This window comes from Podarcis bocagei (assembly GCF_964188305.1).
Source record: "Podarcis bocagei genome assembly, chromosome: 2".
Classification (NCBI taxonomy): Eukaryota; Metazoa; Chordata; class Lepidosauria; order Squamata; family Lacertidae; genus Podarcis; species Podarcis bocagei.
Window position 1 is genome coordinate 77,739,016 of NC_138126.1, and position 27,768 is coordinate 77,766,783.

At 41.1% G+C, this 27,768-nt stretch overlaps 1 protein-coding gene across 6 annotated transcripts; it reads right to left on the reverse strand.

The window, feature by feature from the left end:
* Positions 1-1,139: 1,139 nt before the first annotated feature.
* Positions 1,140-10,402, reverse strand: YIPF5 (Yip1 domain family member 5). Of its 6 annotated transcripts, none has more exons than XM_081181041.1 (6): positions 10,247-10,402; positions 8,562-8,678; positions 6,551-6,723; positions 5,645-5,790; positions 4,418-4,599; positions 1,140-2,841 (listed from the first exon to the last, which is right to left on the reverse strand). In XM_081181041.1, the coding sequence occupies exons 2-6, from the start codon at positions 8,666-8,668 to the stop codon at positions 2,679-2,681; spliced, it is 771 nt and encodes a 256-aa protein (XP_081037167.1). In that variant the 5' UTR covers positions 8,669-8,678; positions 10,247-10,402; the 3' UTR covers positions 1,140-2,678. The 6 variants fall into 6 exon arrangements, with proteins under 6 accessions (XP_081037167.1, XP_081037168.1, XP_081037170.1 ...); XM_081181042.1 differs by lacking the exon at positions 10,247-10,402 and adding an exon at positions 10,040-10,062; XM_081181044.1 differs by lacking the exons at positions 8,562-8,678; positions 10,247-10,402 and adding an exon at positions 7,416-7,534.
* Positions 10,403-27,768: the final 17,366 nt, after the last annotated feature.

The window sequence follows — 27,768 nt, forward strand, 5'->3', positions numbered from 1 at the left end:
CACTTACCTATGTTGTTACTCCAACAAGAGAGCAGTCCTCATTTCCTTCTTCCTCTCTCTAATGCCTTTGTGTTAGACACAATACATGTTGTGTACTTTCCACCATTTTATACTAGTTTCGCTTGTTGTCATAGCAGCATGCTGGGCATTTTGAAAAGATTTTTCTGGGCTACAAACGCTATCCTTGACCATGCCTACTGGACATGATGGGAGGTACAGCAGTATATGGGAAGCACATTGGCTACCCACCCGACTTAAAAAACCCCACAACAGGTGGGAATGTGTGGCAAACAGATGAAAGGCCTTGAGTCCTTCTTTGGATAAGAATTAACTCCAAGTTGCAGAAGTACTGTAAGGGTTAGACAGCTTGATTTATACCATCCTAAGTTATGTCTCAGGTTGTGCTCAGGTAATGTTCCAATCCATCATTAGCTGCTTGCCTATTGCAGTTAAAAGTTTTTATAGGTTACCCAAAACGTAATTAGGAACAATTTGGTGACTGAACTCTTCACACAATGCATACTTTCAGAGCTCCCAAGGGCATGCTATACTAATGCCAGGAATACAAGCACACTATAAAAGTGCAGAAGCTCAGATTACTCATAGTAGGCAATCTCCACAATCAATGCCAAAGTATTAATAGCTAGCCTACTTATTGTGCAGATTTCTAGTTGCAGAGCCTTCCTTGGTTAATTTTACCTTCCAATGATTTCTTAAAACATTTTTCAATGTATGCTACATTGGATATCTCTCAGTAGAATGGTAGGAAATATTACATGAAAATTAGATATCTTTTAAGTTAGAAAATAAAGAAGCACACAGAGAGAAACCATTCATTGCAGACCTGTGTTCAATTCAAGAAAGATTGAGGCATTAGAGACTCAAATTTTAAGCTATAAGTGGAAGAAGCTGGAAATGTATCTTTACCATGCATCTCATTGAACCTGCTACCCACAGGTAGATTATTTTTCAATGTGGGGAGAATGGATATGAATCTGAGGACTGCTTCCCTATCATGGTAAAATTCTGGGAAAATGTTGTCCCGTCCATTCTCTGCTAAACTACAACTAATGAAAAAGATCAATATATATATTTCAGAGGAAAAACTGCCAAAGCACAGAATTTAATTTGCAAATACCCAAGATTTGAATGTGCAAAGTTATCTGAATTTCTTGCACAACATTTATTTAAAGTGTTTAGCCAACAACTCTGGGCTACATGAAAACAGATCACATGGAGAATTGTGAAGAGCCATGGAAAGGAGCAAAACCTAGTGTATGACCAGGTATTTGCTGACAAGGAGGCTGATTTGTTAAGTTACACTGGTTCACCGATATTATCCAATGGGATACTCAAAATCTGTACCACTATGACAAAATCAAGACTTGCGAGATACTGTTAGCTACTTCCATTTCTCAACAAAGGATGACAAAATTATTACTTTCTCAGAGACATGCAAGTTTTTCATGTGAAGTAAGTACTTGTTTGTCATTATGGATAGGATTCCAACACTTGCTTTACAATTAAGAAGCCTAATTATAAAATGCCATTGGTGCAATCCAACATTTGGCATGAGCAACTTCACCTTCCTCTCCAGCAGCTCCCATAGACCCCAAAATCTGCTCAAGGGTTCCCCAAACCTCTGAAGCAGATTTTGACAGCACACATGGGGGTGCAAGGGGATAGGAGAGGAAGGCGAAGCCCTGTGCTATGCTCCATTCATGCAGGGATGTCTTTGGATAAACCACATTGGATACAAGCACGCCGTGACTGAAATGTAGCATTTGCTCAATAGGAACAAATCCTCCTTTGAATAAATGAGGCTTTTTTTGTTATTCAAGGCTGGACAACATTACTGGGAAGATATATTGTTAAAGGTCAAATTGAAACACTTTCAAAGAGCAATTTGGGGACAATTTAATTGGTGTAGGACAACATTCATCCAAACCGCTTTCTGAAACAGGTTGTTTTTGGGGAACCATTTGAAAGTCTATTCTTGATTTTTTAGTATGAAAGTGAACATCTCAGATTTATACAATTATGATAGAGCTATTTACAAAATACATACAAACTGAAACATTTATAAATGCGGTAGCTTTGAGCCTGGAAAGCCTTTTGGACCATTTACTGTAAACAAAAACATAATCTAAATTGGTGCTGTAAACTCTTCAAAAGTTATATGTGGGACTCATTCCGCTTTGCTTCAAGATTAGGTTTTATTGAGATAGTTTTCTAGTTTGCTAAACTGGTAGAAAAAAAGGGAATGTATATCTTTTGTTTAGGATTGTAGTTGCATGCTGCCATGGGAAAGCAACTGTAAAGTTCATGGTTTCATTTCCTCTTATCTATAAAAACTTCTGAACTACAAAAGTTTTCAAAATAATAATATTTTGCCAGAGGCTGTTGGACTGGGAAAGAAATGTTACATTTTAAACAGTATAATCATGAACCTGTATTAAAGGTATAGACATTACAGGACAGTTCAAAACCGTATTCAAGAGTCCTATAAAAAGGAACACAAAAGGCTCATTTGTTTTTGTTGCTCCAGACGACAATTCAAGCATTAACCTTGCATGATAGTGACTAAGAGCTGGTTTCTGGTCCCAGTTTTAAGTGTCTCAAAAGTGAAGGCTTTTTCAGTTTGGCCCATTTAAGTCCAACAATAAGGATAAGTCAGCTCAAAACACAGAAATGAGGGCAAAGACTCCATATAATAAAGCACAGGGATATGCTACTAAAAGTTGTTGTCCTTCCATTGCCAAGGCTGAAATGAAGATTTTGGAAGCTGAAAAGCTACACCATCCAATAATTCCAGCAGCAAGAATAACTCCCATCATACCCCTGAAAAACAAAATGATTTAAACACAATGTTGGGTAACAGCTTCGCATCACTGTGCACACGTCAAAACAGTCCTGTGCATTCTTCGAAGGTATTCCAGTTACTATGGCTTTTAAGCATATTTTGGGGAAGGATAAAAAAATGTATCCAGCAGCACTCGCAAGCATGCTAGCACCAGTATTTGGGGCTTCAAAAAATAACTATATCACTCAAGCCCTCCCACTAGTAAAGAAAGGAAGGAAGGAAGGAAGGAAGGAAGGAAGGAAGGAAGGATTTCTACGTTCTTCCCAAAAGAAAGGCTTGCTGAAGCACTACAGAGATAACTGTGTTTAAAAGAAAGACCAGCTAACACAGGGACAATGGCATTCTCAGTGGTGACCCCACAATTGTGGAATGAAATTCTACAGGACATCAGATAAGCCACAGCCCTTGCAGATTTTAAATGGGCATTAAAGATGTAGATCTTAACTACTGCCTTTGGGAACTAATTTAATCCACGTTGAAGAACTCCCTGATTTTCACCTGATTTTGCTGTGTTGATCCTCTTTTAGAAATATTTTGAAATACTGTTTTCAAATATTAGGGGTGCTTTGTGTGGGTTTTTTTTACTATACATTTAATATGTGGCTTGTATTTTTTTTGAACTGAAAAGCAATATTTACCTAACAGAGCAATCCAAACTTCCCATCTGCCATGCCAGACAGGTTTTGGATGAGGTGGAGGTGCCCCTCTGCCAAAGCCCTACCAGCCTCAGCTTTTCGGGGAGCTCTGACATCAATGGGGAAGCTCCACCATCAGTAGGGAAGCTTGCTGGTAGCAGCCAGAGGGACCCCCTGAAATAGGGTGAGACTGGGCCAGCTCAGTGGAGCCTGTGCAAATCCTGTCGCCACCATGTGACAGAAACAGCCTAATCCAGGCCTCCTCAACCTTGGCCCTCCAGATGTTTTGAGACTACAATTCCCATCATCCCTGACCACTGGTCCTGCTAGCTAGGGATCATAGGAGTTGTAGGCCAAAAACATCTGGAGGGCCGAGGTTGAGGAAGCTTGGCCTAATCCATGTCTCTTCACTGTGCCAACCTGGGAGCTGATACAGTGAAGGGACATTTCCCCCCCCCCTTCCCTTTCTGTAGGCCACTGTGGGCTGCGGTGCTCTAACAAGTCCCAACACAACAAGACATGGGCTAGGATTGCCACCTAAATACAAGCAATATGACCAGAAGAGAAAGGAACCAAAGTAAATCACTTGATTGGAAAGTAGAGCTGTCAGTCATAGAACTACACCCCTACCTCTTTGCCTGGTGTACTGTATTCATGGGGAGCATCTTTTTCCCCTTTTACAAAAATATAGCAAATGGCAAACAAAATCTTAGAAGCACCCTCAAAGCTCCAAGGTGAGCTCATATTGCCTTGAACCTGATCTGATCCTAATATCTACAAGGTGTGGCTCTTTGTGTCCAAGATGAATGCACAGCCCTAAGTTAATACAAGCTGCTTTTGTAGATTTCCCCACCACTAGAATTTATAGATGTAACATTCAGTATATCAGTGTAACATAATATTTGACGACAATACTTACTGTAGAGAAAATACAACTGCAAAGCTGGAAAGTATGATCATAGGAAGGAGACAGTATCCTAGCACACTGGCAACACAGCCAAACGAAACGCCCGTCATGCTCATTAAATTCAGGAGACAGAACATTCCTAAGCATCCGATTGCACTAATCCCATACACATAGCCAAACTGAATTTTGCCAGCCTAGAAAGGAGAGAATACAATCAAAAGTTCAAACCACATTGTCTTATTAGGAGTTTTGTATATTAGATCCCCTTACTCTGAGCTATTTGGAGAATGGGAAAAATAGAGTAAAATCAAAGAGGAAGAAAAAGAAAATATTACTTTTTATTAACATTGAAAATAAAGGATTACAGGCAGAATCATTTTCTTTACTGTTTTGATATTTTTACTTACTAGGTTTACAATAGTTTTTTTAAACTCTAGGTTGTTTATTTACTTATAAAAAAGATGAATGGGGAAGATGTTGCAAGAAAAAAACTGTGTGTGCATGTTTTTTAGGGTGGGGTGGATCCAAGACACCAGATGAGTAACATTGCAAGAGATAAATACTCCCAACAGTGCGTGGACCACAAGCAGCCAGGTCTGTCGTCTACACATCTTTCCAAACCAAAAAGCACCGAGCCATACATCACCAGAGCACTGTAATGGGGCAGGGGAGATATAGTTTCTGTAAATTAATAAAAAGGCTTTTCCAGGTGCAGAAGTTTATATGAGACCCAGCTCATGTGTCTCCCCCAGGAGCCAGTCCTTATCTGCAGAAGCCCCACAAACTACTGAATCCTCTTTCTTATCCTTGCTCACTTTCTGAAGGCAGGTGAGAAACTTTTCAGCTGGTCTTTGAGAATTAAATACATACATGAAATCTTTGATCAAAAGCATAGAAACAATTTAATAAATAAAAGGCCACCCAAATCAGTTTTTCATCTGAAGAACTGTATAACTAGATCTAGCTTCTTTGAAACTTGTCCATCAAAGTCCTAACAAAATATTTCACATTCATGCATATTCACCACATTGCCTCTGTAAACCTATTATATTTTGAAAGTATGCACACACAAAATTACTCTTGTATTTTTCTTCTGCATTTCAAACAGCCTCATTATGTATTTATACGTTTTAAGAAACCACACCTACTAGAAATGCCTTAACTTGCAACTTTTGTTTTTGCTCAACAAATTTTAGATTGATGCCCCCCACCCCCATATGCGTACCACTGACATCTTACCAGCAATAATGTGGCACCAAAGGCTAGGCAGAAGACCATGGGCCCTGCCATATCAGTTTCATTCATTATGCTGCCATCTGCTGCTTTTAACGGGTGCAATACTGTAAGAGTTTTCTGCCAGATGTGGTCAAAATTGATTCCTAGTTCTGCATTATCAAACAAAGAACAGTATTTTAACATTTGTCATCAGTGGAAACATGTTGTTTTAAGCAGTCAGGGATTGCTGTATAAACTTGCAAGGCGTGAAGTGACCCAAAAGAAAACAAACAAACTCTTAGATATGGTTGCAGCTGCAAAATTCTGCTATGCAAAACACTGGGGAAAAGTTTGAAAGTACCTGCTGTGAGAGAATGGAAATAAAAAATCGTATCTGAATGTGCAGAAATTGGAAAGCTTACAAGTTACGTAAGGGTGAAAGAAGGGAGGCAAAAAAATCAACAGATTTGTAATATGTTTGTGGACTGGCACAATGAGTCACAAGCATCACTAGATAGGAGCTATTAGACATGCTGTAACAAGAAATATTAATTGTGGAAAAATATTCGCAAGGTATGAATGTGTTATAAAAGATAGCATAGCACCACTATGAAATATATTTAAAATAAAATAAAAACCCAGAAGTTTTTTGGGGAGGATGGGGGTAGGGCCATATTCAACTTTATCTCAGCCCTGTAATTAATTTCCACTTGAAACACACAAGAGCAGTTTGTACGAGGAAAGTTAATGGAGTAAAACCAGAGACCATAGAAACTGCTAACAAAACTCAATAGCAGTTGTCTTACTATGTAAAGATAAATGAAAAAATATATGCATGTATTCTTTTGGAAATCAGCTGTCAGTGCTCCTTTATAGCGTCCCCCAAATATATTAGCAGATAAATAGATATGCAATAAATAAAAACCATACCTTCTAGTAAGGGTGGCTCATCTTCAAAATTGCTTCCATAGAAGGACTGTGGGGAGGATGGAGTGTAAGTTTGCGTTGGCTGAAAAATCTGGCCAGTGTAAGGCTGTTGTGGCTGCATCATCTCTGGAGGGACGTATCCGCCTTGCTGAGAATAGTCGTAGCCAGCATACTGTCTGCAGAAAGCAATTTTTAAAAATAGTATTAGATGAATGCTTACAACACAGGAATTTTAGAAACTCTTTCAAAGCCCTTATATACCTACTCCACAAGAGACACTTCCATATAAACATTCCCTATACAATATCAAGGACACGGGTGGTGCTGTGGTCTAAACCACTGGGCCTAGGGATTGCCGATCGGAAGGTCGGCAGTTCGAATCCCCGCAATGGGGTGAGCTCCCATTGCTCGGTCCCTGCTCCTGCCCACCTTGCAGTTCAAACAGATGTCAAAGTGCAAGTAAATAAATAGGTACTGCTCTGGCGGGAAGGTAAACGGCATTTCCGTGCACTGCTCTGGTTCACCAGAAGCAGTTTAGTCATGCTCGCCACATGACCCGGAAGCTGTTTGCGGACAAACACCGGCACCCTCGGCCTATAGAGCAAGATGAGCGTGCAACCCCTAATGGTCAGGGGTACCTTTACCTTTATACAATATCAATGAATACAACACTGCAGACATGAATTCTTGGAACACAATTTCTAGAAGATGGCTGTACGAATATATTCCGACAACATGTAAAGGAGAAGTAGAAAGAACTCTACCACTGTTTTTCTGGAATTCAATGGTTTGGAATGCCTCACAACTATCAGTCCTATTAAAACCTTGTTTCCTTTTTTTAAGCCGTCATTTGTACAGTGCTTGCCTCCTGTCAAATGTTCCTGACAATTTCTCTCCTCGCCCCCATCCCCTTCAATGATCACTTCCAGACAAATCCAACTGCATACTCAGATTACATTACTAAGATTGTTGTCAAGGCTTGGTTACAAGTTCCTTAGTAGTCCAACATATTTCTGGACCTCAAATGAGGACCTAATCTAAGTCACCTTACTCTCCTATTCTAAAGAGTTGAATGAATCAAGTGGATAGTAGCATTTGTTTTAACACCTGTGACATGCACAATGACCTGGTACCCATTATGACACAAACCACCACAACTGGCCTTCTGGGTTGTTTGTATTTGTACTTTTCCCTAATTTCTAAGCAAGCTTCTTCACAGACAAGAATGCAGAACCTATCCAGAATTGGGTTCTAAGAACACATTCTAAGTGATGCATTGTATTTATTCATTTTAAGGCTCACTGCTCTTTAAACCTTGTAAGACAGGCTTGCATTGAATAAAATGACTGGCTGCCAGGCTGCCACAGGCAACAAGAAATTCCATGCAGGTGAGTGTAGGTTGGTGGAAGAGGGCAAGATTGCCAAGTCCCCTTTTCCCCTTGGTTTCTGTGCTAGCCACAATAAAAAAAGTCTCTTCCTCTGCTTGGCTGTAGACTCCCCCCACCCCCAATTTCCTTTTTTAAAACCAATCCACTAAAAAACGAATGGCTTATGTAGTAGCTTGCATTTCAATGATAGCTGAAAATAAGACTTCTTGTCCATGGCAGCCAGCTAGAAAATGTAAGCAGAATAATGTGCAGGCTGGTAACACTGATGGGCTTATTTACAAAGTTAGTTTTTGGTAAGTAAAGTACAAGACCTGCTATTAATGAACTGGTGATACATAAAAAGGGCTCTCTATATATGAGCTACTTATAGCAGTATAAAATGTATTGGACTAAATGTGAATTTTTATGAACTGGAGCAAAGTGTAATTAAAGAGCATTGTAGTTTTATTAGTAACAGTGAATGTTTACAAGCACCCAACTTTTAAACACTCTACTTGCATATAAAAACTGGCTTATGCTTATGGCACCAATGTCCTATGTTTATCTTAAGGAATTAAATAATTTCTACATTTTTCATTTTCTTTTTTTATTATGATTACTAAAAGAATAAAAGAAACTCAAGTTACTTGTTGTATGTTCCTCCTGCATAGTCTCCTCCATAGGACTGTGCTTGATCATCAATGCTGTAACTTGTTTGATAGAAATCTGTATTGAAGTTGTCGAACCCAGACATTGCAATCTGTCTGCAAAATAAATTACATTTCAATGTATTCAAAAGTTAACACAATTCAACTAATTATATCTTCACTCCTAAGATGCAGCTGGTAATTTTGAAGCTCCTTCAAGCAGAATACAAAGCCCTACCACTACAACAGCACATGTTCTCAGTGTTCGAAACCCCCATTGTTCTAGGTGCATTTTGAGACAGAGAATTTCATTAGCACAAACAGTTTCTGAGTTCTGGGCCTAAGATTTCAGATTAAAACTGCAGAGTGGAAGGAAATGGGGACCTTTTTCTGTCTTCCCACTTCTATCTACTCTCTGAAGACTGGAGAAGAGACCCTCTTAAAAATATTAGGGGGTGGGCATAGGAAGGACTAGAAAAATGAACATAATATTTTAGCTGCAGTGCATTCATTTTTAGCTTTGTATTCTTGTTATAAAAAGCATGCCTAGACATTCTGTTGTTGCACCCATAATTAAACATAAGTTTAATGTGTCATTTAGCTCCTAGCTTTCATATCTCCGTTTCTAGCACTACATGTTCTAATAATCAATCACAGATATAAAAAGGCTCTTAGAAAAGAAATCAATTAAGTGCAAAAAGATACTACTGTATTGCCAAATCAAATAGTAAGTGGCATATACAGGACCTCTTGAAAAATGGTATGCCTGTAACTTCAAGTGAAATACTAGAAGTATGTTAACTTAGTATAGGCAGTGTCTCAGATTCTGTATCCAAGTAGGACTACTGACACATCTGGCTCTGCACTGTCAAGCCCAGCCATTCACAGTGTGGTGCTCTCCTCCAGCTGTTTCACAATGCCCATTAGCCATGCTGGACACCAGGCTGGGGAAGGCTAGTTTAGCCCTGCTAGTCAAGGACCTTTAAACTAGATCTGAATATGGAATCATGTACATGCAGTGCATATGCTCTACCACTCAGCTACCGCTCTTCTCTAAAACAAAACCTCTTTAAACCAGTTTGTTGTTAATTATACCCCAGAGCATTTGTAGCACTCTAGATCCCGCCCCCTGGCAGGTTCTACACTGCCATCACTGCACTGAGAAATATGCCAGGGCATATGTAGCCACCACCCACCATGTTTTATCCATAATAAATTATTTCAATTTATCCAAGAAAGACAACCGAAGGAGAAAACCCCCACCACCATCACCACTACACACAAAGCTGCATGACATTACTACAAAGGATGTTCTGAGCGAGGTTATCTGCCCCCCCTAAAACCAGTTATTTTAAACGGGATCATTTCAGCATTTCTTCCGACCTCTGGCATCAATGAAATTGGGATGCGGGTGCTTGGAAGCCACTAGCCTTTAGGAACAGACCCAGTTGGGGGGGGGGGAGATCAGCACTGCAGACCTTCGTGCTACACAACAGAGAACCGGGGAGGCGATGAGGGCCGCTTGTGGGTCACGTCTCTCGACGAACTGCCTGCTGGAGGTGTATTTAAAGCTGAGTGGAGCTCAGGATCCCTGCCCCCCCCCAGCCTCTCCCCTTCCTTTCCCACGGCGCCTGTGGTTGCCAAGAGAGGGCGGGCGGCGGGTGTGACGAGCCCCCTGAGCTCACCTTCAGGCCCGGGCACCAGACCCCCTTCGCTACGCGCACGTCCGGCGGCCACAACCCCGCGAAGACCCCTCACCCCTCCGCTCGCTCAGACGCTACGTGTCAGCCGCTCAAGGAGAAGCACTTCCGGATCGACAGGGGCATGCGTAGTGCAGAGCCGATGTCTTCACTCCCAACCTCCTCCAGCGGAAGCCGGTCTTTCCCCGCGTCTCTATGACGAGGCGAGGACGGCCTAACGTACGCCAGCGCGCGCCGCAACCCGAACGGCGTGAACGTGGGCGTCTTGCCGCGGGCTGCCCGCCTCCTGGCGCCCCGTGAGCATGCGCAGAGCGGAATGAGCCTGCGGGTCTCGCGGGCTGGACGGTGAATACACAAACGCAAACGCATATGTAAAGGGAAACCACCCCCTCTTGTTGTTGTGCCTCTTCGGAAATAGAGGGCTTTGCCTTAAAGCTGCTTCTCACGATGATCCTTTCTAATTTTTGAGCTTTGAAGTTAACGTCCTTAAATATATATGTATATATTCTGAGGGGAGGTTAATGTGCATTGCGCTCCTAAGCGCTGCTGGCTCAGGTGCTGACCTGCGATAAGGCGCCCATTGCTCCTTTTCGCGCTGGCCCGCTTTCCTTCTTCAGTGCATGAGGCATTTCCGATAAGGAGGATTTATTTAGGTCAGGAAACCCCTCGTGCGGCTGCGATGCTGGCTTAGTTCTCTGGCGTCACATGGCCTTATAAAACTCGGAACAGACCGCGCTGATCTGCTTTGCCTGCAGTCTTTGGACGCCGTGTGTTACACGTAGCGCTCTCTTTGTCGCTTTTCTTTTGTCTACCAAATGCTCTTGGTCTCATTTTACTGGGAAAAATATGGAGATGGGTTTAGAGAGACGTTTGAAGCCTCAAAGGCCATTTTAGCCCAACCTCTTGCCGAGGTGGGGAATCCACATTCCAAGCCACAGTATTTCCCTGCTTGCCACTTGCCACTTCTCTTCCAAGTTGAGGAGGACTCCACCAACCAGCCAGAAATTCACTCAACTGTAGAAAGGCTTGCTAGAATAAAGATATGCTGTTTCCACAGCTTTCTCTTGATCTATTGAGCTCCTGTTGCGCTCTCACTCAGATTAGTCTGCCTTGTTTTAAAGGAAAACCAAGCTGGCTCTTTGTAATCATAGCATTATCTTCTAAATTGCTCACAAACTGAAAGTTATTGACCTGCTCCAGTCAGTAAGTTGCATAGATCCTTTACTTCGCGGACCCTAATTCTTTCTGAAGATGGAGACGACATTTGCCCGCCGCCAGTCTCCCAGTACTTTACCTGTTCTCCACTTTCCCCTTGTGGATTCATCACTTCAGATACATATTTAGTAAAACTGCTTAACCCATTGAACATGAATGCCAAGTAAGACACTGAAAATAGGTAGAGGCCTGAAGAAGAAGAACTATTTACAGGAACATCTTCCTGGTTCAAAGCAGTGGATTTCCTGCAAGAAAAATGGTTGGGTGTAAGAGGGCTTCCTTCAGTATTGACGGGGTAGATGCTGATGGTGTGATGTGATGTGATGTGGCATGGGCTGCCTCAGCTTCTGCTCTTCCTCTCAGACTGCTCTCCTTCATTTCTGTCTTCTTCAAACTCAGATGTTACTGCTGGAGAAGGGGTCTGCCTTGCCACTGCCTCAGAGTTGCTGCTGAGGACCTGCAGTGAGAAGGTGGCTCTTGCCTGATGCAGTGGTGGTAAGCTGCTCAGCTGTAGATGTAATGGCCGCTGTGGGGTGAGAAGGGCTGTTGGCAAGTGCAGTTGTGCAGCCAACCCTCCTTTGGTTACCCATGCCAAGCTTCCCTGACCCCTGGCCCACACCTCCTGTGAGCCACCACCAGTGACAGAGCACTGGCCTCCATACCTGCTCCCATAGCTGAAGTATCAGCTCATGGGAGGTAGGTGGAACACCACTGAGGGCGCCATGATGTTCCTGGTCCTTGTGTTCCAGGTGGAAGGACAATTTCTTAGTTTTCTGCTGGCAGTGGAGCATTTTGTTGAGTGCATGGGCTTTGGAGATACCACAAGGCTCCTAGTGTTGGTCTTCTTGTCTCCTATAATCTATTGAAGCTTCATGCTATACACGTGGCCTTTAGGAATTTATCTGCTAGAGAGATATATTTAGTAATTTAGAAATGTAATTCTGCAGGTGGCTTGAGACATATAGATCAATGAACTGCTTGTCAGTTCCTAAGAAGAATTTCATATTAAAGTTAATAGAGATTTTTTTTCTTTTCTTAAAGCCTGCTGGATTTAAATGCCTTTCTACATTTTTCTACCTTAAAAACCCCTCAAAGAGTTAATTTAACTACAACGAGAACCCTGGAGCAAAATTAATTTTATGTTACTTTGACTGAAGGAAATGAAGCCAACAAATTGGTTGCACCTACATATATATATATATATTCATAATTGAATACAAAAAGCTTTTCTTTACAGTGGAAGCATTGTTAGAGAACTGTCATTTTATAATGATTCCTTTTTGTGTGTGGAATCAATTTTCAGAATTGCATTATTGTTGGATTGTTATTCTGTTAGCGTTGAAATCAAAGATGAAAATACTGTTCAACGGACTACAAATCAGAATACCTGTGGGTGGGGAGGGTGAGGGGACCAAAGGAAGGAAGGAGACTGTTCGGTAGAATATAAAGATTTCATACATTTAAAAAAAATGATACAAAATGAAACAGACCAAAATCAACCACAGAAATAGCATCAACATCAATAATTGTGTTATAGGATTAGGAACATTGGCTGTTGCCTTCTGCTAAGTCTAGACCACTGGTATTCAGCTGGTGAGTTAGGACCCATTAGTGGGTCACAGCCTGATCCAAGGAGGGTCACAACAGGAGCACTAACACCACACAAATATATGGTAAAGGTTTAAGAAATGGGTCCCCAAATGGGTTAAAAGTGGGTTCTGGTCTGAAAAAGTTGAAGATACCTGGCCAAGACTATTGATTGTCAACACTGACTGGGATTGGTTTTGCAAGGTTTAAGGCAGGACATGGGGCCCTTCCATACCTTCCTTTAAAGTGGATCAGAAATTTCTTGTCTCACCCTTAAAATGTCCTATGTCTGTTTGACATACCCCAGGAATCATTGCTATCACATTTTCCTTTCCCTTAATCCAGATTTTCTTCACTTGACAATAATCTGGAAAGGAGGGGAAAATTCAGAGCAAATTGCAACTAAGAACAAGTGGGGGGTTTGCATCTCCTGTGTGGCGTGGTTCAACTCCACCTACTTCCACTTTCTTCCTCGCTTCCATTTCTGTTTCTGCCTAAGCCCTGATTATTTCAGGATGTTGGCTCCATTTTTTATGTTTACTGGCATACATACATACATATACATACATACCCACACACTGTATATATATTGCAAGCAATCCAAACACACACACACACACACGAGTGTTTGGAGGTAGAGTAAGTAGCGCATGCTCAATTTGTTGTAGAGAAGAGGAGCGTGTACAGAGGAGGTGAAAAAGCAGCATTAAGCTCCTTCATGTTTTCCTCCTCACATCAACACAATGATAAAAACAGCAGTTGCCAACCTTTATGGGCCAGTGGGGACAATATTTGGAATCCTGAGAAAGTGTTGAGGGTGCCAATCACAAAATGGTTGCCATGAAAGATTGACAGAATACAAAATGGGTTTCACAGCTAAAAGAGTAGAAAAAATTGCAAGCATGGCTCCCATCATTTCCCTTAAATGGAAAGAAAGCATTCACACCAGTGATCATCACCCTTATAGAGAGAAGCTATTTCCACATCTCTCCTGTTTTCAACAGAAGAGTGGGTGAGTGTCCAATGCTGGCATCCAATGAAATGTCCCTTGGTATGGTCTAAGTGGGACTTTTACAGAAGTCAGAGTCCCTTGCACTGCTTCTCCCTTCTGCAAAGCCAGGCTGAAGGAAACAGCCCCTTTCCACTGCCGCCACCACTGCAATTTATGGAGAACTTAGGAGAGCCATGCTATTGGTATTTGAGAAGCCCTCTGTCCTTGTCTGATATTTAATCATACTTTGATATAAGGGGTTTGTTAGAATTTGAGCTTATACAACTTTCTAGGGTTATGAAAACATTTGTGGCCATCATTTCTTTCCTTTCCCCCCTGTATGAAGGATGTTTCTGGGCATCCTTTGATCAGTATGTCTCGCTTGGTTTTACCTCATGCTTAAATCTTCCTTTGTGTGTCAGAAGGATGAGTTTTAGATTCAGGGTTGCCATGATTTATACACCAGAGCAACCTCAGCTTTTTTACACTTCAGTCTATGAGAACTGTATCAAAGCACTTTATCTTGATCCACATAATTTGTCTACAGACAAAATACTGTTTTTGAATATACCATATTTATTTTAAAACACTGTTATTTTATTGTGAGTTGCAGTACTATAGTTTGACACACTCTGTATCTGAGAACATTTATGAAAATAACATTTGCAAAGATTTGAGGGAAATTCAATTTCAAGAAATAGATATCTTATTTTTTTAAGCCAGCTTCTTAACATTCTGCATGCTCTAAAAGCAGTCTAGAGACAGATTTGTATGACCACAAAGTGACCCCCCCACTCTCTTGTAAGGGACACCACCCATATGGTTGCTATGTGTTAAACTGAGTGGTTTAAAAAGCAATCTCTCTCTCCAGGGAACTCTGGGAATTGTAACTTTGTAAAGGGAAAAGGGATCTCACAACGCTCAGCTCCCTTAACAAGCTATTCTTCGGGGGAGGCCATGAATGTTCAGAGTGGTATGATGATGTTTTAAATGCAAAGTACAGATGTGCTCCTCCAAGGTTTGAAACATATTAAGAAGTAATAAAGCTTTGCTGTTGGTATTTTTAGGCCATTTTTCTTTTTTAAAAAAAACTTTCTAAAATGAAAAGCATATTAAAAGGGGGCATATTAAAAGTATCTAAAAAGGTAAAGGACCCCTGACAGTTAAGTCAAGTAGCAAACGACTCTGGGGTTGTAGCGCTCATCTCACTTTACTGGCTAAGGGAGCCAACATTTGTCCGCAGACAGTTTTTCTGGGTCATGTGGCCAGCATGACTAAGCTGCTTCTGGTGAAACCAGAGCAGCGCACGGAAACGGCGTTTACCTTCCCGCCAGAGCAGTACCGTATTTTTCGCCCTATAAGACGCACTTTTTCCCCTCCAAAAATGAAGGGGAAATGTGGGTGCGTCTTATGGGGCGAATGCAGGCTTTCGCTGAAGCCTGGAGAGCGAGAGCGGTAGGTGCGCACCGACCCCTCTCGCTCTCCAGGCTTCGCGGACCTCTCCTCAAGCAGCGGGAACGTTCCCACTGCTTGGGGAGAGTTGCCGGCATCCCGAAGCCTGCAAGCGCTGATCCCAGCACGTGCAGGCTTCGCGGATCTCTCCCCAAGCAGCGGGAACGTTCCCACTGCTTGGGGAGAGTTGCAGGCATCCCGAAGCCTGCCCGCGCTGATCCCAGCACGTGCAGGCTTCGCGGATCTCTCCCCAAGCAGCGGGAACGTTCCCACTGCTTGGGGAGAGTTGCAGGCATCCCGAAGCCTGCAAGCGCTGATCCCAGCACGTGCAGGCTTCGCGGATCTCTCCTCAAGCAGCGGGAACCACCGCTGGGCTCCCACGGCTTGCAGAGAGCTGCCTGTTTGGGGGCTGGGGTCGGGGGAAGCTCGGGCTGCCCCAGCCCCGCGCCTGGGGGGAAAATAATTTTTTCCCTTTATTTCCCCCCCAAAAAACTAGGTGCGTCTTATGGGCCGGAGCGTCTTATGGGGCGCAAAATACGGTACCTATTTATCTACTTGCACTTTGATGTGCTTTCGAACTGCTAGGTTGGCAGGAGCTGGGACTGAGCAACGTGAGCTCACCCTGTTGCGGGGATTCGAACCACCAACCTTCTGACTGGCAAGCCCTAGGCTCAGTGGTTTAGACCACAGCGCCACCCACGTCCCATATAGTATCTACCCAGGGTTTAAAAGATGTGACCCTCCAGGCTGAATAAGCTCTATCAGCTTTTGGCCTGCGAGGTGCTTATGAACCCACTGAAACTGAGAGGAAAACCAACAGCTTTATTTATCTCCTGGCCAATAGTCCAAAAACTGTGCAGGTATGATCTGCTGGATACTTAGACTCATCATTTCTGAGTATGCCTTGTGAACATAACCACTGAAGTCTATCAAGTGCCATTTTATTTTGTGGTTCATCATCAAAGAAAGTCATTGTATATCAACCGTTTAAGCTTACCAGTTTATTCCAATGAATCTGTTTTGTCAAATCATTGTTATAGCTCTATCAGGTAATGACTTGAATATGTGATTCTCTTTTGCATGTGGCTTCCTGCAATCTCGCTCTAAGTCTTTGAATTCTTAGATTCCCTTGTCTGTTGGTATCGAACCCCTAGGTGCAGTTACAACACAAAGATGTGACCCAAACAGATCTCTGGATTTTTGTAAGCTACAAAGGACTGTGAGTCGCTTGGTGCTTGGAGTCATCTATGGATAAGCATCTTTCTCAAACTGAAAGTGATCGTGCAAAGAAAAAGCATTGCACTGCTCCTAACATGGAAACATATATATCTTTTTCCTACTTATGCGTTCCCATGTGTTGGAAAAGATTATTACTTTCATCTATTCAAGCTTCAACATATGATTAGGAATGGTACATGAGAACACATTCAGATGTGCCCCCAAGGAAAAAAGGGCTATGTTTCATGTTTCTCCTACTGAATTTTTTAGGAAGAGACGACATGAAATATTGAAGAAAGCATAGCTGCCTTATACATTGGCAATGGATCAAAAGTTGGTTTTACCTTACCAGCTCCTTTCTTTCTCATTTTCATTTCTACAAAGTCAGTTTACCCCAGCCCTGTTCAGGTGATACAAATTTCACCCTTAGTGAGCATATTATTCATTATTATTATGGCTTGCAAAGCTCAAGCTCATCCGTGTTTCTGCCTTGCTTATAGAGCATGCCAGATCCACTATGTTTATTTATACTGAACTCTGTAACTCTTTTTCATTGGGATACACACTTTATTTCACCCGATGTTGTACAAGTACAAGTAAGATAGTCTTCAGTTTAAGCTTTTATGTCAAAAATATCAAAGTTCATTGTATGGATTTACAATGAGGTGTCTTTCTGCTTCCATAGCTGTTCTCAGCTTATCTGGGGCGTTTTGTTGTATTATTTATTAATTACAGGTGACTATGGAAGCAAAGTTGTTGTTGGACAGGTGTGTGTATGTTATAAATCAGATTCTTTCTCTCACAAGCTTTCTCCAGGACAGTCTCGTTGGCTTCAGTGAGATCACACCAGATTGTGGTTTAAATCCTTCTTATATATTGCTAAAATGACACAAAATTCTGAAAGTAACAAGAGCAAGACTCATTCCCAAAGTGTGGATAAAACAGGCATGTGACACACTTGAGACCAACTGGAGGCCAATTAACATGACCACTCTTGCCTGATTTTCAGGCAGCAAATTACACAGCCTTCAAGAGCAACCTCAGGCCAGCCTTCCCTTGCTCAGCTACACCTCACAGCTCCATGCAGCTTGGGGATGCTTTTACCAAAGTATTTTTTTACAAAATAAAACAACCAAAGAATCTAAAACTGGAAGATCAAAATCCATATCATAAAACAACACCAACCTAAAAACCATCCAAATTAAAGGCCAGCTGGAACAAGTAAGTTTTTAAAGCTCTTGAAGGCCATTAATGGTTTTGCCCGGCACTCTGGGATGTTGCAAGGTAAATTGAAATAATAACTTTAAAAGGACTTTTTGCTCTGGTGAGATTTAATCTTTATGGGAGTGTCGATACTTCCGTCAGCCATTATTTTAAAGGAGGAGACATAAGCTGTTGTTGATGTTCAGTTAGCTTTCTTAACATTATTATCAGTTTTCAGAATAATTCATAGTTTTCTTGTCTTCTTGAACCATCCACAAAGCAAGTAAAGTAAAGGCTAGTAACATTAAAAGAAGGTTGGAATCTATTGGGTAGCCAAGAATAAAGCTTATTTTATTTTATCCCTACTCCAAGCTTAAGAGTTCAGTATTCCCATCAAGGATGGAAAAAAACCAAACTGCTTTGGATTCGGAGCATATCCAGCAATTCTAATTGCCATCTGTATATATTTTATTCAGATACTGTGAGGCCCTTGTGCTTTTTCAGTGTATTAAAATGTTTGGATTTGAGGCAAGATGCTGTCTTAAACATAGATGATAGAAGATCCTTTGTGCACTGGATGAGTGAGTCTATTAATCTTTGTTTCAGTTTCTCATTTTCCAATCTTGATTTAATTGGAATTCTTTTTTCATGTATGGACAAAAATTCTTAACACATTTCCATATTCAATTTTGCCTAAAGTACACATTTCCTCAAGTAATTTCCCCTTAAAAATACATTCTTGTATACTTTTTTCACTTACATACATTTCTTTGCACATTTTTCTCTAAGAGATGTTTTGTATGCATTTTTGTTGTTGTTGGAGAGGTGTGTTCCAAAATTGGGGGCTGTGGAATGCCCTCCCATCAGATGTCAAAGAAATAAACAACTACCTGACGTTTAGAAGACATCTGAAGGCAGCCCTGTTTAAGGAAGTTTTTAATTACAGATGTTTTAATGTATTTTTAATCTCTTGTTGGAATCCACCCAGAGTGGCTGGGGAAACCCAGCCACATGGGCGGGGTATAAATAATAAGTTGTTGTTGTTGTTGGTGTTGTTATTGCTGGACTGCCCAATTTGAATTTTACTCTGGCTTTACTGTGCTGAAAATGCCATGCATGTTTACAGATAAAATCCACAGGAAGCTGTGTAATACTCAATCAGATCATTGATTCATTTAGCTCAGTATTGTCTACACTGACTGGCAGTGTTTCTCCAGGATTTCAGAGAACTGTCTCTCCCAGCCCTATTTGGAAAAGCTGGTGATTGAACCTAGACCTTCAGCATGCAAAACAACAATGACATGTGGCCCTTCCTCTTTAACTACTTCAAACTTGTCCAAGGGTTTGTCTGCACATGATGGATTTCTTGACAACTTTTCTATGAACATCTGAACCTCATTTCGTAACAAGCTGTTTTTAAACTGAGCTTCAAATGCAATTTTCCGTGAGGCATTTGCAACTTACCACACAGTGCTCCTGATCTCTGGTGAACTATCATGCCTCTCCAGTTTCCTCCATCTTGTATTGCTAACAGCTTTTTCAGTGTGGAGGAGCAGGAAAGTATTAGTACTTCAGAGTTTCAATATGGTTAAGTCAATGTGAAAGGCTTTTCTCTTTGATGAAGATACAGGGTTCTTGGCCAAAACACCTGGATGCTGGTGGCGCTGTGGGTTAAACCACAGAGCCTAGGGCTTGCTGATGAGAAGGTCAGTGGTTCGAATCCCTGCTCCTGCCAACCTAGCAGTTTGAAAGCACATCAAAGTGCAAGCAGATAATAATAATAATAATAATAACAATTTTTTTTTATTTATATCCTGCCCTCCCTAGCCGAAGCCGGGCTCAGGGCGGCTAACAACAATAAAATAGTGAGGACTTCTGGGTTAGCACCATCGGTAATGGCGGAATTCCTCTGAATGAGAGGAATCCGCTCTGTGGAAATCGGGTCTGGCCGCCGCGGCGAAGGCGGGGACCATTCAAAAATCACAGGCGGGTGAAGCCTGTGAACGTGGGATTCGGCGGGCACCTTTCGCGCCTCCCCTACTCTCGGGGAAACCCATTTTCGGGGATCTGGACAGAAGTGGGGTGAGCGGCGTGAACAACAAATCTATCTGTCAATGGTGGAACTGAAAAATCGCGAGAGCAACATCAAATTGAGAGGCATCCCGGAACTCGAGCAAGGAGACCTGATTGGATACTTGACGCAGGAATTCACGAAGTTCTGGGGCTTAAAGGAGGACACAGACTTCAAGATTGTCTCGGCATATAGACTGGGAAGATTGGTAAGGAAAGACAGATCCAGAGACTGTTTGATAATTTTAAGATCAAAGGAAGAGAGAGACAAGATCCTAGGTCTACACTTCAAAAAAGCAATTGAAATACAAGATAAAAGGGTGGAAATTTATAGAGATATTCCGAGACAGTTGCTGGACCTTAGAGCCACCTACTCAGAACTAGCAAAATTGCTGAAACACAACGCAATTCCCTATAGGTGGGAGTTTCCACAAGGATTATCCTTCACTTACAAAGAAAGGAAGGTTAAAATTAGAACACCTGAAGATAACCAAAAGTTCCTTCACGACCACGGAGAAGATCTCCAAAAAGGAGTGGATTGGCTTCCAGTCTTACCAGTACCAATACTGCCTGGAAGCGGGCCAACGCCTGCACCCTCGGGATCTGAGCAAAAGGAAGACACCTCATCCTAAGAACATCTTAATTAGAACAGGATGTCTCTGCAGCTACTTAGTTGGAACATAAATGGCGGGAATTCTCCGGAAAAAAGAAGGAGGATATTTCATATCCTGAAAAAAGAACAATTGGATGTAATATGCCTTCAAGAAACACATGTGACTAGGCTCCATAGGAAAGTATTAATCAATAAAAGACTTGGCCAGGAATTTATCTCATCAGATAAAGTTAAAAAAAGAGGCGTTGTAATTTATGCAAAGGAGAACCTGTCACCAAAATTTCTATTCAAAGATGATCATGGAAGAATTCTCGCAATTGAAATCCAAACACAAGGGGAAAAGATTTTGATATTAGGAGTTTATGCGCCAAATGATGGAAAATCAGAATTCTATAAGAAGCTGCATGAGACAATGATGGACTATTTGGACTATTCTAACATTATTGTGATGGGAGATATGAATGGGGTGGTGTCTACAAACATGGACAAATCCCAAAATCAAAATTTAACAACAGACGGCAGACTCCCTAAAACCTTTTTTGAAATGACAGACAATATGGACTTGATTGACATTTGGAGGACAAGGAACCCCTTGGGTAAAGAAGGAACCTTCTTCTCTGAGGCCCACTTGTCATGGACACGAATTGACCAAATTTGGATATCTAGAGGGCTGGCCCCGAAAACAAGAAAAGTGGAAATCTGCCCAAAAACCTGCTCCGACCATAATGCCTTAAAAATGGAATTGAGACTTTTTCCAACTGGATCCTTCAGGTGGAGAATGAATGACACCTTGCTAAGAGATCAAGAGATTGTTAAGAAGGCCCAAAAAACGCTAAAGGACTACTTTGAAATAAATTTGAACACTACGGTGGAGAAAAGAACAATCTGGGACGCAAGTAAAGCCGTAATGAGAGGGTTTCTGATACAACAGAATACAATAAAGAGGAAACTTTGGAATGGAAAAAAAGAAAAAATTCTAGAGAAAATAAGCGAAGGAGAAAAAAAGTTGAGAACCAAACCAAAGTCAAAAGAGGTGCTAAGAGAGATCAAATTCCATCAAGCACAATATTCGAAACTGATCAATCAAGAGATTGAGTGGAAAATTAAACAAATGAAGCAGAGATCGTTTGAATCAGCAAATAAATGTGGAAAGTTGCTAGCTTGGCAGCTGAAAAAAAGACAAAAGTTAAATACGGTTACAAACTTGGAGATTCAGGGAAAAATAGTTCAGAAACCAGAAGAAATAAGAAAGTGCTTCCACAGATACTTCAAAGAACTTTACGCACAGGGGCCTCAGAAAGAACTGGAAATAGATCAATTTTTGAGGATAAATGGACTATCTAAAATAAGTCAAGATAAAAGATCAATTCTTAACAGCAAGATAACTCAACAGGAAATTGAAGGTGCCATCCAGAACATGCAGCTGGGCAAATCTCCAGGCCCGGATGGACTTACCTCCAAATATTATAAGACTTTGAAGGATTTCTTGATACAACCGTTGTTGGAGGTTTGTAACCAGATCATGGAGGGGAGAAAGGCACCGGAAACGTGGAAAGAAGCATTCATCACATTGATTCCCAAGTCAGAAAGGGAAAAGACTCAGCTTAAGAATTACCGTCCCATCTCACTCCTGAATGTGGATTACAAAATATTTGCAGACATTTTAGCAAATAGACTTAAAAATGTACTAAATGAAGTAATTCACAAGGACCAAGCAGGCTTTCTCCCTGGGAGACATATGTCTGACAACACTAGGAACATTATTGATATACTGGAGTTGTTGCGAATTAGAAACACAAGGGCTGCTTTAATCTTTATTGATGCGGAGAAAGCATTTGACAACATTTCTTGGATGTTTATGAAGAAAAACTTGAAAGGGATGGGAGTGGGACGGGGGTTTGAAAATGGATTAGAAGCAATCTACTCAGAACAAAAAGCTAAATTGATAGTGAACAATGTGGTATCGGAGGAACTCCAAATTGAAAAAGGGACACGACAGGGGTGCCCTTTATCCCCTCTGTTATTTATTTCTGTTCTGGAGGTATTGCTGAATATGATCAGGGAGGACCAGTTGGTGCAGGGTATAGTGGTCGGAGCGAAACAATACAAACTGAAAGCTTTTGCAGATGACCTAGTCATTACAGTACAGGAGCCAGAATCTAGCACAAAAAGAGTTCTTGAACTTATTTTGGAGTTTGGTCGGGTGGCGGGATTCAAGCTAAACAAACAAAAAACTAAGGTTTTGGCCAAAAATTTGACGCCTACAGAGATAGAGGGGTACCAGAAAGAGACAGAGCTAAGTGTGGTTAAAAAAGTGAAATACCTGGGGGTATCTTTGTCCACCAAAAATTTAAATCTATTCAAAGATAATTATGAAAAATGTTGGTTGGAAATTAAAAAAGACTTGGATATTTGGTCAAGATTGAAACTTACCTTGTCAGGCCGAATCGCAGCTATAAAGATGTGTGTTCTGCCAAAAATGTTATTTTTATTTCAAACCCTCCAGGTCGTGGACAGAATGGAATGTTTTGGAAAATGGCAGAAGGATATATCTAAGTTTGTCTGGCAGGGCAAAAAGCCCCGAATTAAATTCAAAATACTAACTGACTCAAAAGAAAGAGGGGGGTTTGCCCTGCCGGATTTAAGGTTGTACTATGAGGCTGCAGCCTTCTGCTGGCTGAAGGATTGGTTTTTGTTGGAAAACACCGATGTCCTAGATCTGGAAGGGTTTGACAATGTTTATGGTTGGCATGCATACTTGTGGTATGACAAGGCGAAGGTTCATAAATTGTTTAAAAACCATATTGTCAGAAAATCAATTTTTGCCGTCTGGATGAAGTATAAGGACTTATTAGAAAGCAAGACCCCGAGGTGGTTATCACCAGTGGAAGCCAAGATCTCTAAAAAAAGGCCCAATATGGAGGCCTACTGGCCAAAATATTGGGAATTGATTGAAAGAGTTGGAGATAATTGGAAGCTCCAAAGCCAGGACAAATTAAAAAATAAGGTGCGAGATTGGTTACATTATGCTCAAATTCAAGAGGTATTTAAAATGGATAAAAAAGTGGGTTTCCAGTTGGAGAAATCGAAACTGGAGACGGAGTTACTAGAACCAAAGACTAAGGTACTTTCGAGGATGTATGACTTGCTGCTTAAATGGAACACACAGGATGAGACAGTTAAATCTGCTATGATAAAATGGGCACAGGATGTAGGACACAACATTATGTCTGAGGACTGGGAAAGGTTATGGAACACCGGTATGAAATTCACGGCATGTAGTGCCTTGAAAGAGAACATTATGAAAATGGTATACCGGTGGTACATGACCCCAGTCAAGTTGGCTAAAATATATCATCTTTCTGATAATAAGTGTTGGAAATGCAAGGAGGCAGAAGGGACATTCTTTCACCTCTGGTGGACCTGCCCGAAAGTAAAGGCCTTTTGGGAAATGATACATAATGAGCTGAAAAAGGTATTTAGATATACCTTTTCTAAGAAACCAGAGGCCTTTCTTCTGGGCATGGTGGACCGGAAGGTGCCAAAGAAGGATAGAACCTTGTTTATGTATGCAACCACAGCAGCTAGGATTCTTATCGCAAAGTTCTGGAAGACACCAGATTTACCCACATTGGAGGACTGGCAGACGCAGCTGATGGACTACATGGAGTTGGCAGAAATGACTGGCAGAATTCGAGATCTGAGCGAAGAAACAATGGAGGAGGACTGGAAAAAATTTAAGGACTATTTGCAAAAATATTATAAGTTGTTTGAATGTTAAGATTGTGCACGATTAAGAAACGTTATGCTTCTGCAATTTATTTAAGTAAATGATAAAGTAAGTATTGATGGAAAAAAAAACGAGACAAATTAGAAACAAAATATTATGTTTATTAAGAGTGCTAAAACTAAATTACAAATTTTCGAAATTGGTAACATAATAAATTTAAAGGTATAATAAGATGGGAAACAAGATAACAAATTGCTGAACTGGCTAGAACAATGAATGCAATGCCGAGAGGATGCGAGGAGGTCCAAAAGCGAATTGTCGAAGGACGTTATGAAAGTTTCTTAACTTTTTCTTCTTTTTCTTTACTTTTCTTTATATATAAAAAATGTTTCTTGCATGTTGTTATGTAAACAAATCTGTTAACCTATGGAAAGAAACGCAATAAAAAATTTCTTAAAAAAAAAAAGTGGGGTGAGCGGCACGGTGCTTTGAATCGACTGCTACTTCCACGGAGTGAAGCCGCACAGCTGTTGCCAGAGAGCGCTGCCTTTTTCGTGTGGACAATTGGATTTAAAAGTAACTACCCGTGAGTAGAGTGAAGAATTGGAATTTTAAAAGTTTACATTTAGCAACGAAATGGGGGAGGCTCAAAACAGGAAGTCCGCCTTCCTCTTTTGTAAATAGACAGAAGCAAACAGGCTCAAGCTAAAGCCCTGGAAAGTTTATCGTAAAAGTCTAAATTCCCAGCATTAAAAATAGTGAACCCCCCCCCTTGGAAGCAGGAGAAGAGGGGGGGGAGTTTTGGACTGTATTTGCCTGCAAAAGAGAGGGAAGGAAGCTAAAGCTCCACTGCTCAGAACCTGGAAATGGGCTGCCATTAAGACTGCTGTAATTTGGAGCATGCTTTGACTGTAAATAGACTGTTCACTGACAGACAGCCAAATAAGAGACATTGTTTCAACTATCCTCTCCATCAGAAGAGGCTCTAGCGCTTGCATTAAGTAAGATAAATGAATAATAAAAATACTTAATAAAAAAGTAGATGCTGGAAATATTAAAATTGATCAGAACACAGAAAGTATAAATAGCTTGGGACAAAAGGTTAATACAAATACAAACTATCGAGAAACTGATACAGGAATCTAATTTGACACGACAGACCGCAGAGGAAGCCAAGGAAAAAGTTATTGCTGTGGAAGCCAAGGTAATTCAATTGGAAACAGAGAGAGTTCCAGACCTGCAGCGGCAACTTGAAGACCACAAGTTGACGCTTTCTATGATTGAGCTCAAGGAAAAACAGATAAATTTGAGGATCAGAGCTGTACCTGAACTGGGAAAGGACAGTTTGATAGATTTTCTCATGCAGGAATTTGCAGATTTTTGGGATCTGGATTTGGAACAAGAGGAATTTAGAATTGTGAGGGCCTTTAGACTTGGAAGAGGAGGGAAGAAAGAGAAGAACAGAATAAGAGATTCTTTGATTACCCTCCGATCTAAAGAAGAGAGAGATAGAATTTTGGGTTGGCATTACCAGAAGACCTTGGTAATACAACAGTCAAGAGTGGAAATATTTAAAGACATCCCGAAATATCTTTTGGATCTTAGGTCCAACTACGGAGACTTGGTTGCCCTGCTCAGAAGGAACAAAATCATCTTCAGGTGGGAATTTCCCCAAGGTCTATCCTTCAGCTTTAAAGGAAGGAAAATAAAAATAAGATCAGTAGAAGACAAGGTAAAGTTTTTGAACAGCTACGAGGAAGATCTGCAGAAGGAACTTGGAAAAGAGTCAAAAGGGTCTGACAGAGGATTGTCAGATAGAGGAATAGAGCAAAGAGCATTGGACAGAAGATCACCAAAAAGAGGAATAGTGGACATAGCAACATTACCTTTTGGGCTGGACCGTCTAGTGAACGTGACACCGACACTACCAACAGAAGAAGAGCAGGCATTGGGTGCAGTTGGAGGAAAAGCAGAGTAACTACATCATGGCACTGCAAGTATTGAGCTGGAATGTTAATGGTCTGAACTCCCCGGAAAAAAGGCGGAGAGTCTTTCATTTACTCAAAAAAGAACAATTGGACTTGATTTGTCTGCAAGAAACACATGTGATAAGGCTACATAGGAAGATATTGAGTAATAAAAGATTGGGCCAGGAATTTATTTCATCAGACAAAGTTAAAAAAAGAGGAGTAGTCCTTTATGCAAGAGAGCCTATCACCGAAATTTATATTTAAAGATGACCAAGGAAGATTTGTTGCAATTGAAATTCAATCACAAGGAGAGAAATTTTTCATAGTAGGTATTTATGCACCAAATGAAGGAAAATCGGAGGCTGGGCGTGAATCTCCAAAGAATAACACTGAGAGGCAGGTGTGTTGGCGGCAGCTCTATGAATGAAAGACCAAAACGGAGTTTACCTCAGCGCTGCGCAGGGACTGACAAATCAGTCCCTGCACTGCTGAAAAGCCGCATTAGAGATGCTTGCCACCCTGCCCCACCCCGTGTTGAGGTGAATGCCGATGCGGCCTTTCAGCCTCAGACACTTGGCGGGTGTTTTCTTTTTCTTTTTTCTTTTTTCTTTTTAATCATATTTATTAAAATTTCCAATAATGACAGAGTAGAAAAAATAGAAAAGATAAAGAAAAGAAAGAAAAAGAAAGACCAATTTTAAACCCTTATTTTCATATCCTTCTTTCTGGGACTCCCTCCTTCCCCTCCCGACTGTATTCCCCTTTCCCTAAGTTGGTTCCACAAGTTCTCATTCCCAATTTAAACCTAATATGTTATGCCTATTAGCCAATTTAAATTACAATCTTAACATCACTCCTCATCTTTAACAAAATAGAAAAAAGATTTTTCCCCCAAGATCTACCCCGTTTCCTTCCACGAATTCCCCCCTTTTTTTTCCAAAACATGTTAAATCAAAATACCAAAGTTATATAGAAAGATAAAAGATAGAAGAAGATTCAAAAAGTTGGTTACATAGCCTTTGGATTCTAGAATTCCCCCTCCCTTCCCCGGTTTAGATTCCCCATGTCCATCAGTCTGTATGTTGTCGGCCTGGAGGTCTCAAGTCCACAGCCAAATTTTCCTCAATCCGTCTTGCCGGTTTTCTTTAAATTTGCTTATTTTGATGCTGTTTAACTTCAAAAGTCCAGTCAAATAGAGGCCTTTAATTTCCTTTGATCGTAATTGCTCCTCCCATTGTTCTTTCCATGGCGTAGTTGGTCCTTTGCTCTTTTATTTCTTACTTTCTCAGGTTTCTTCTTGTTCAGCTGCAAAACCATTCTTATTCCGAAATCTAGTATCTCTACAGAGGTTTGTTATTCAGGAACAAAAACTTACGTCCAGTTCCTACCTTGCTTCAATAGAAAAATTCTATTGTGTTGTCACCTCTGTAGACAAAACAATATTTCAGTTTAGCTGCT

Coding starts and splice junctions, on each gene's coding strand:
- YIPF5 (XM_081181041.1), bottom strand. CDS start 8,668: ATGTCTGGGTTCGACAACTTCAATACAGATTTCTATCAAACAAGTTAC. Junction 6,724..8,561: donor GCAGGAGGAACATACAACAA/GTAACTTGAGTT, acceptor TGCTTTCTGCAG/ACAGTATGCTGGCTACGACT. Junction 4,600..5,644: donor TTGGTGCCACATTATTGCTG/GTAAGATGTCAG, acceptor TCTCCTTTCTAG/GCTGGCAAAATTCAGTTTGG.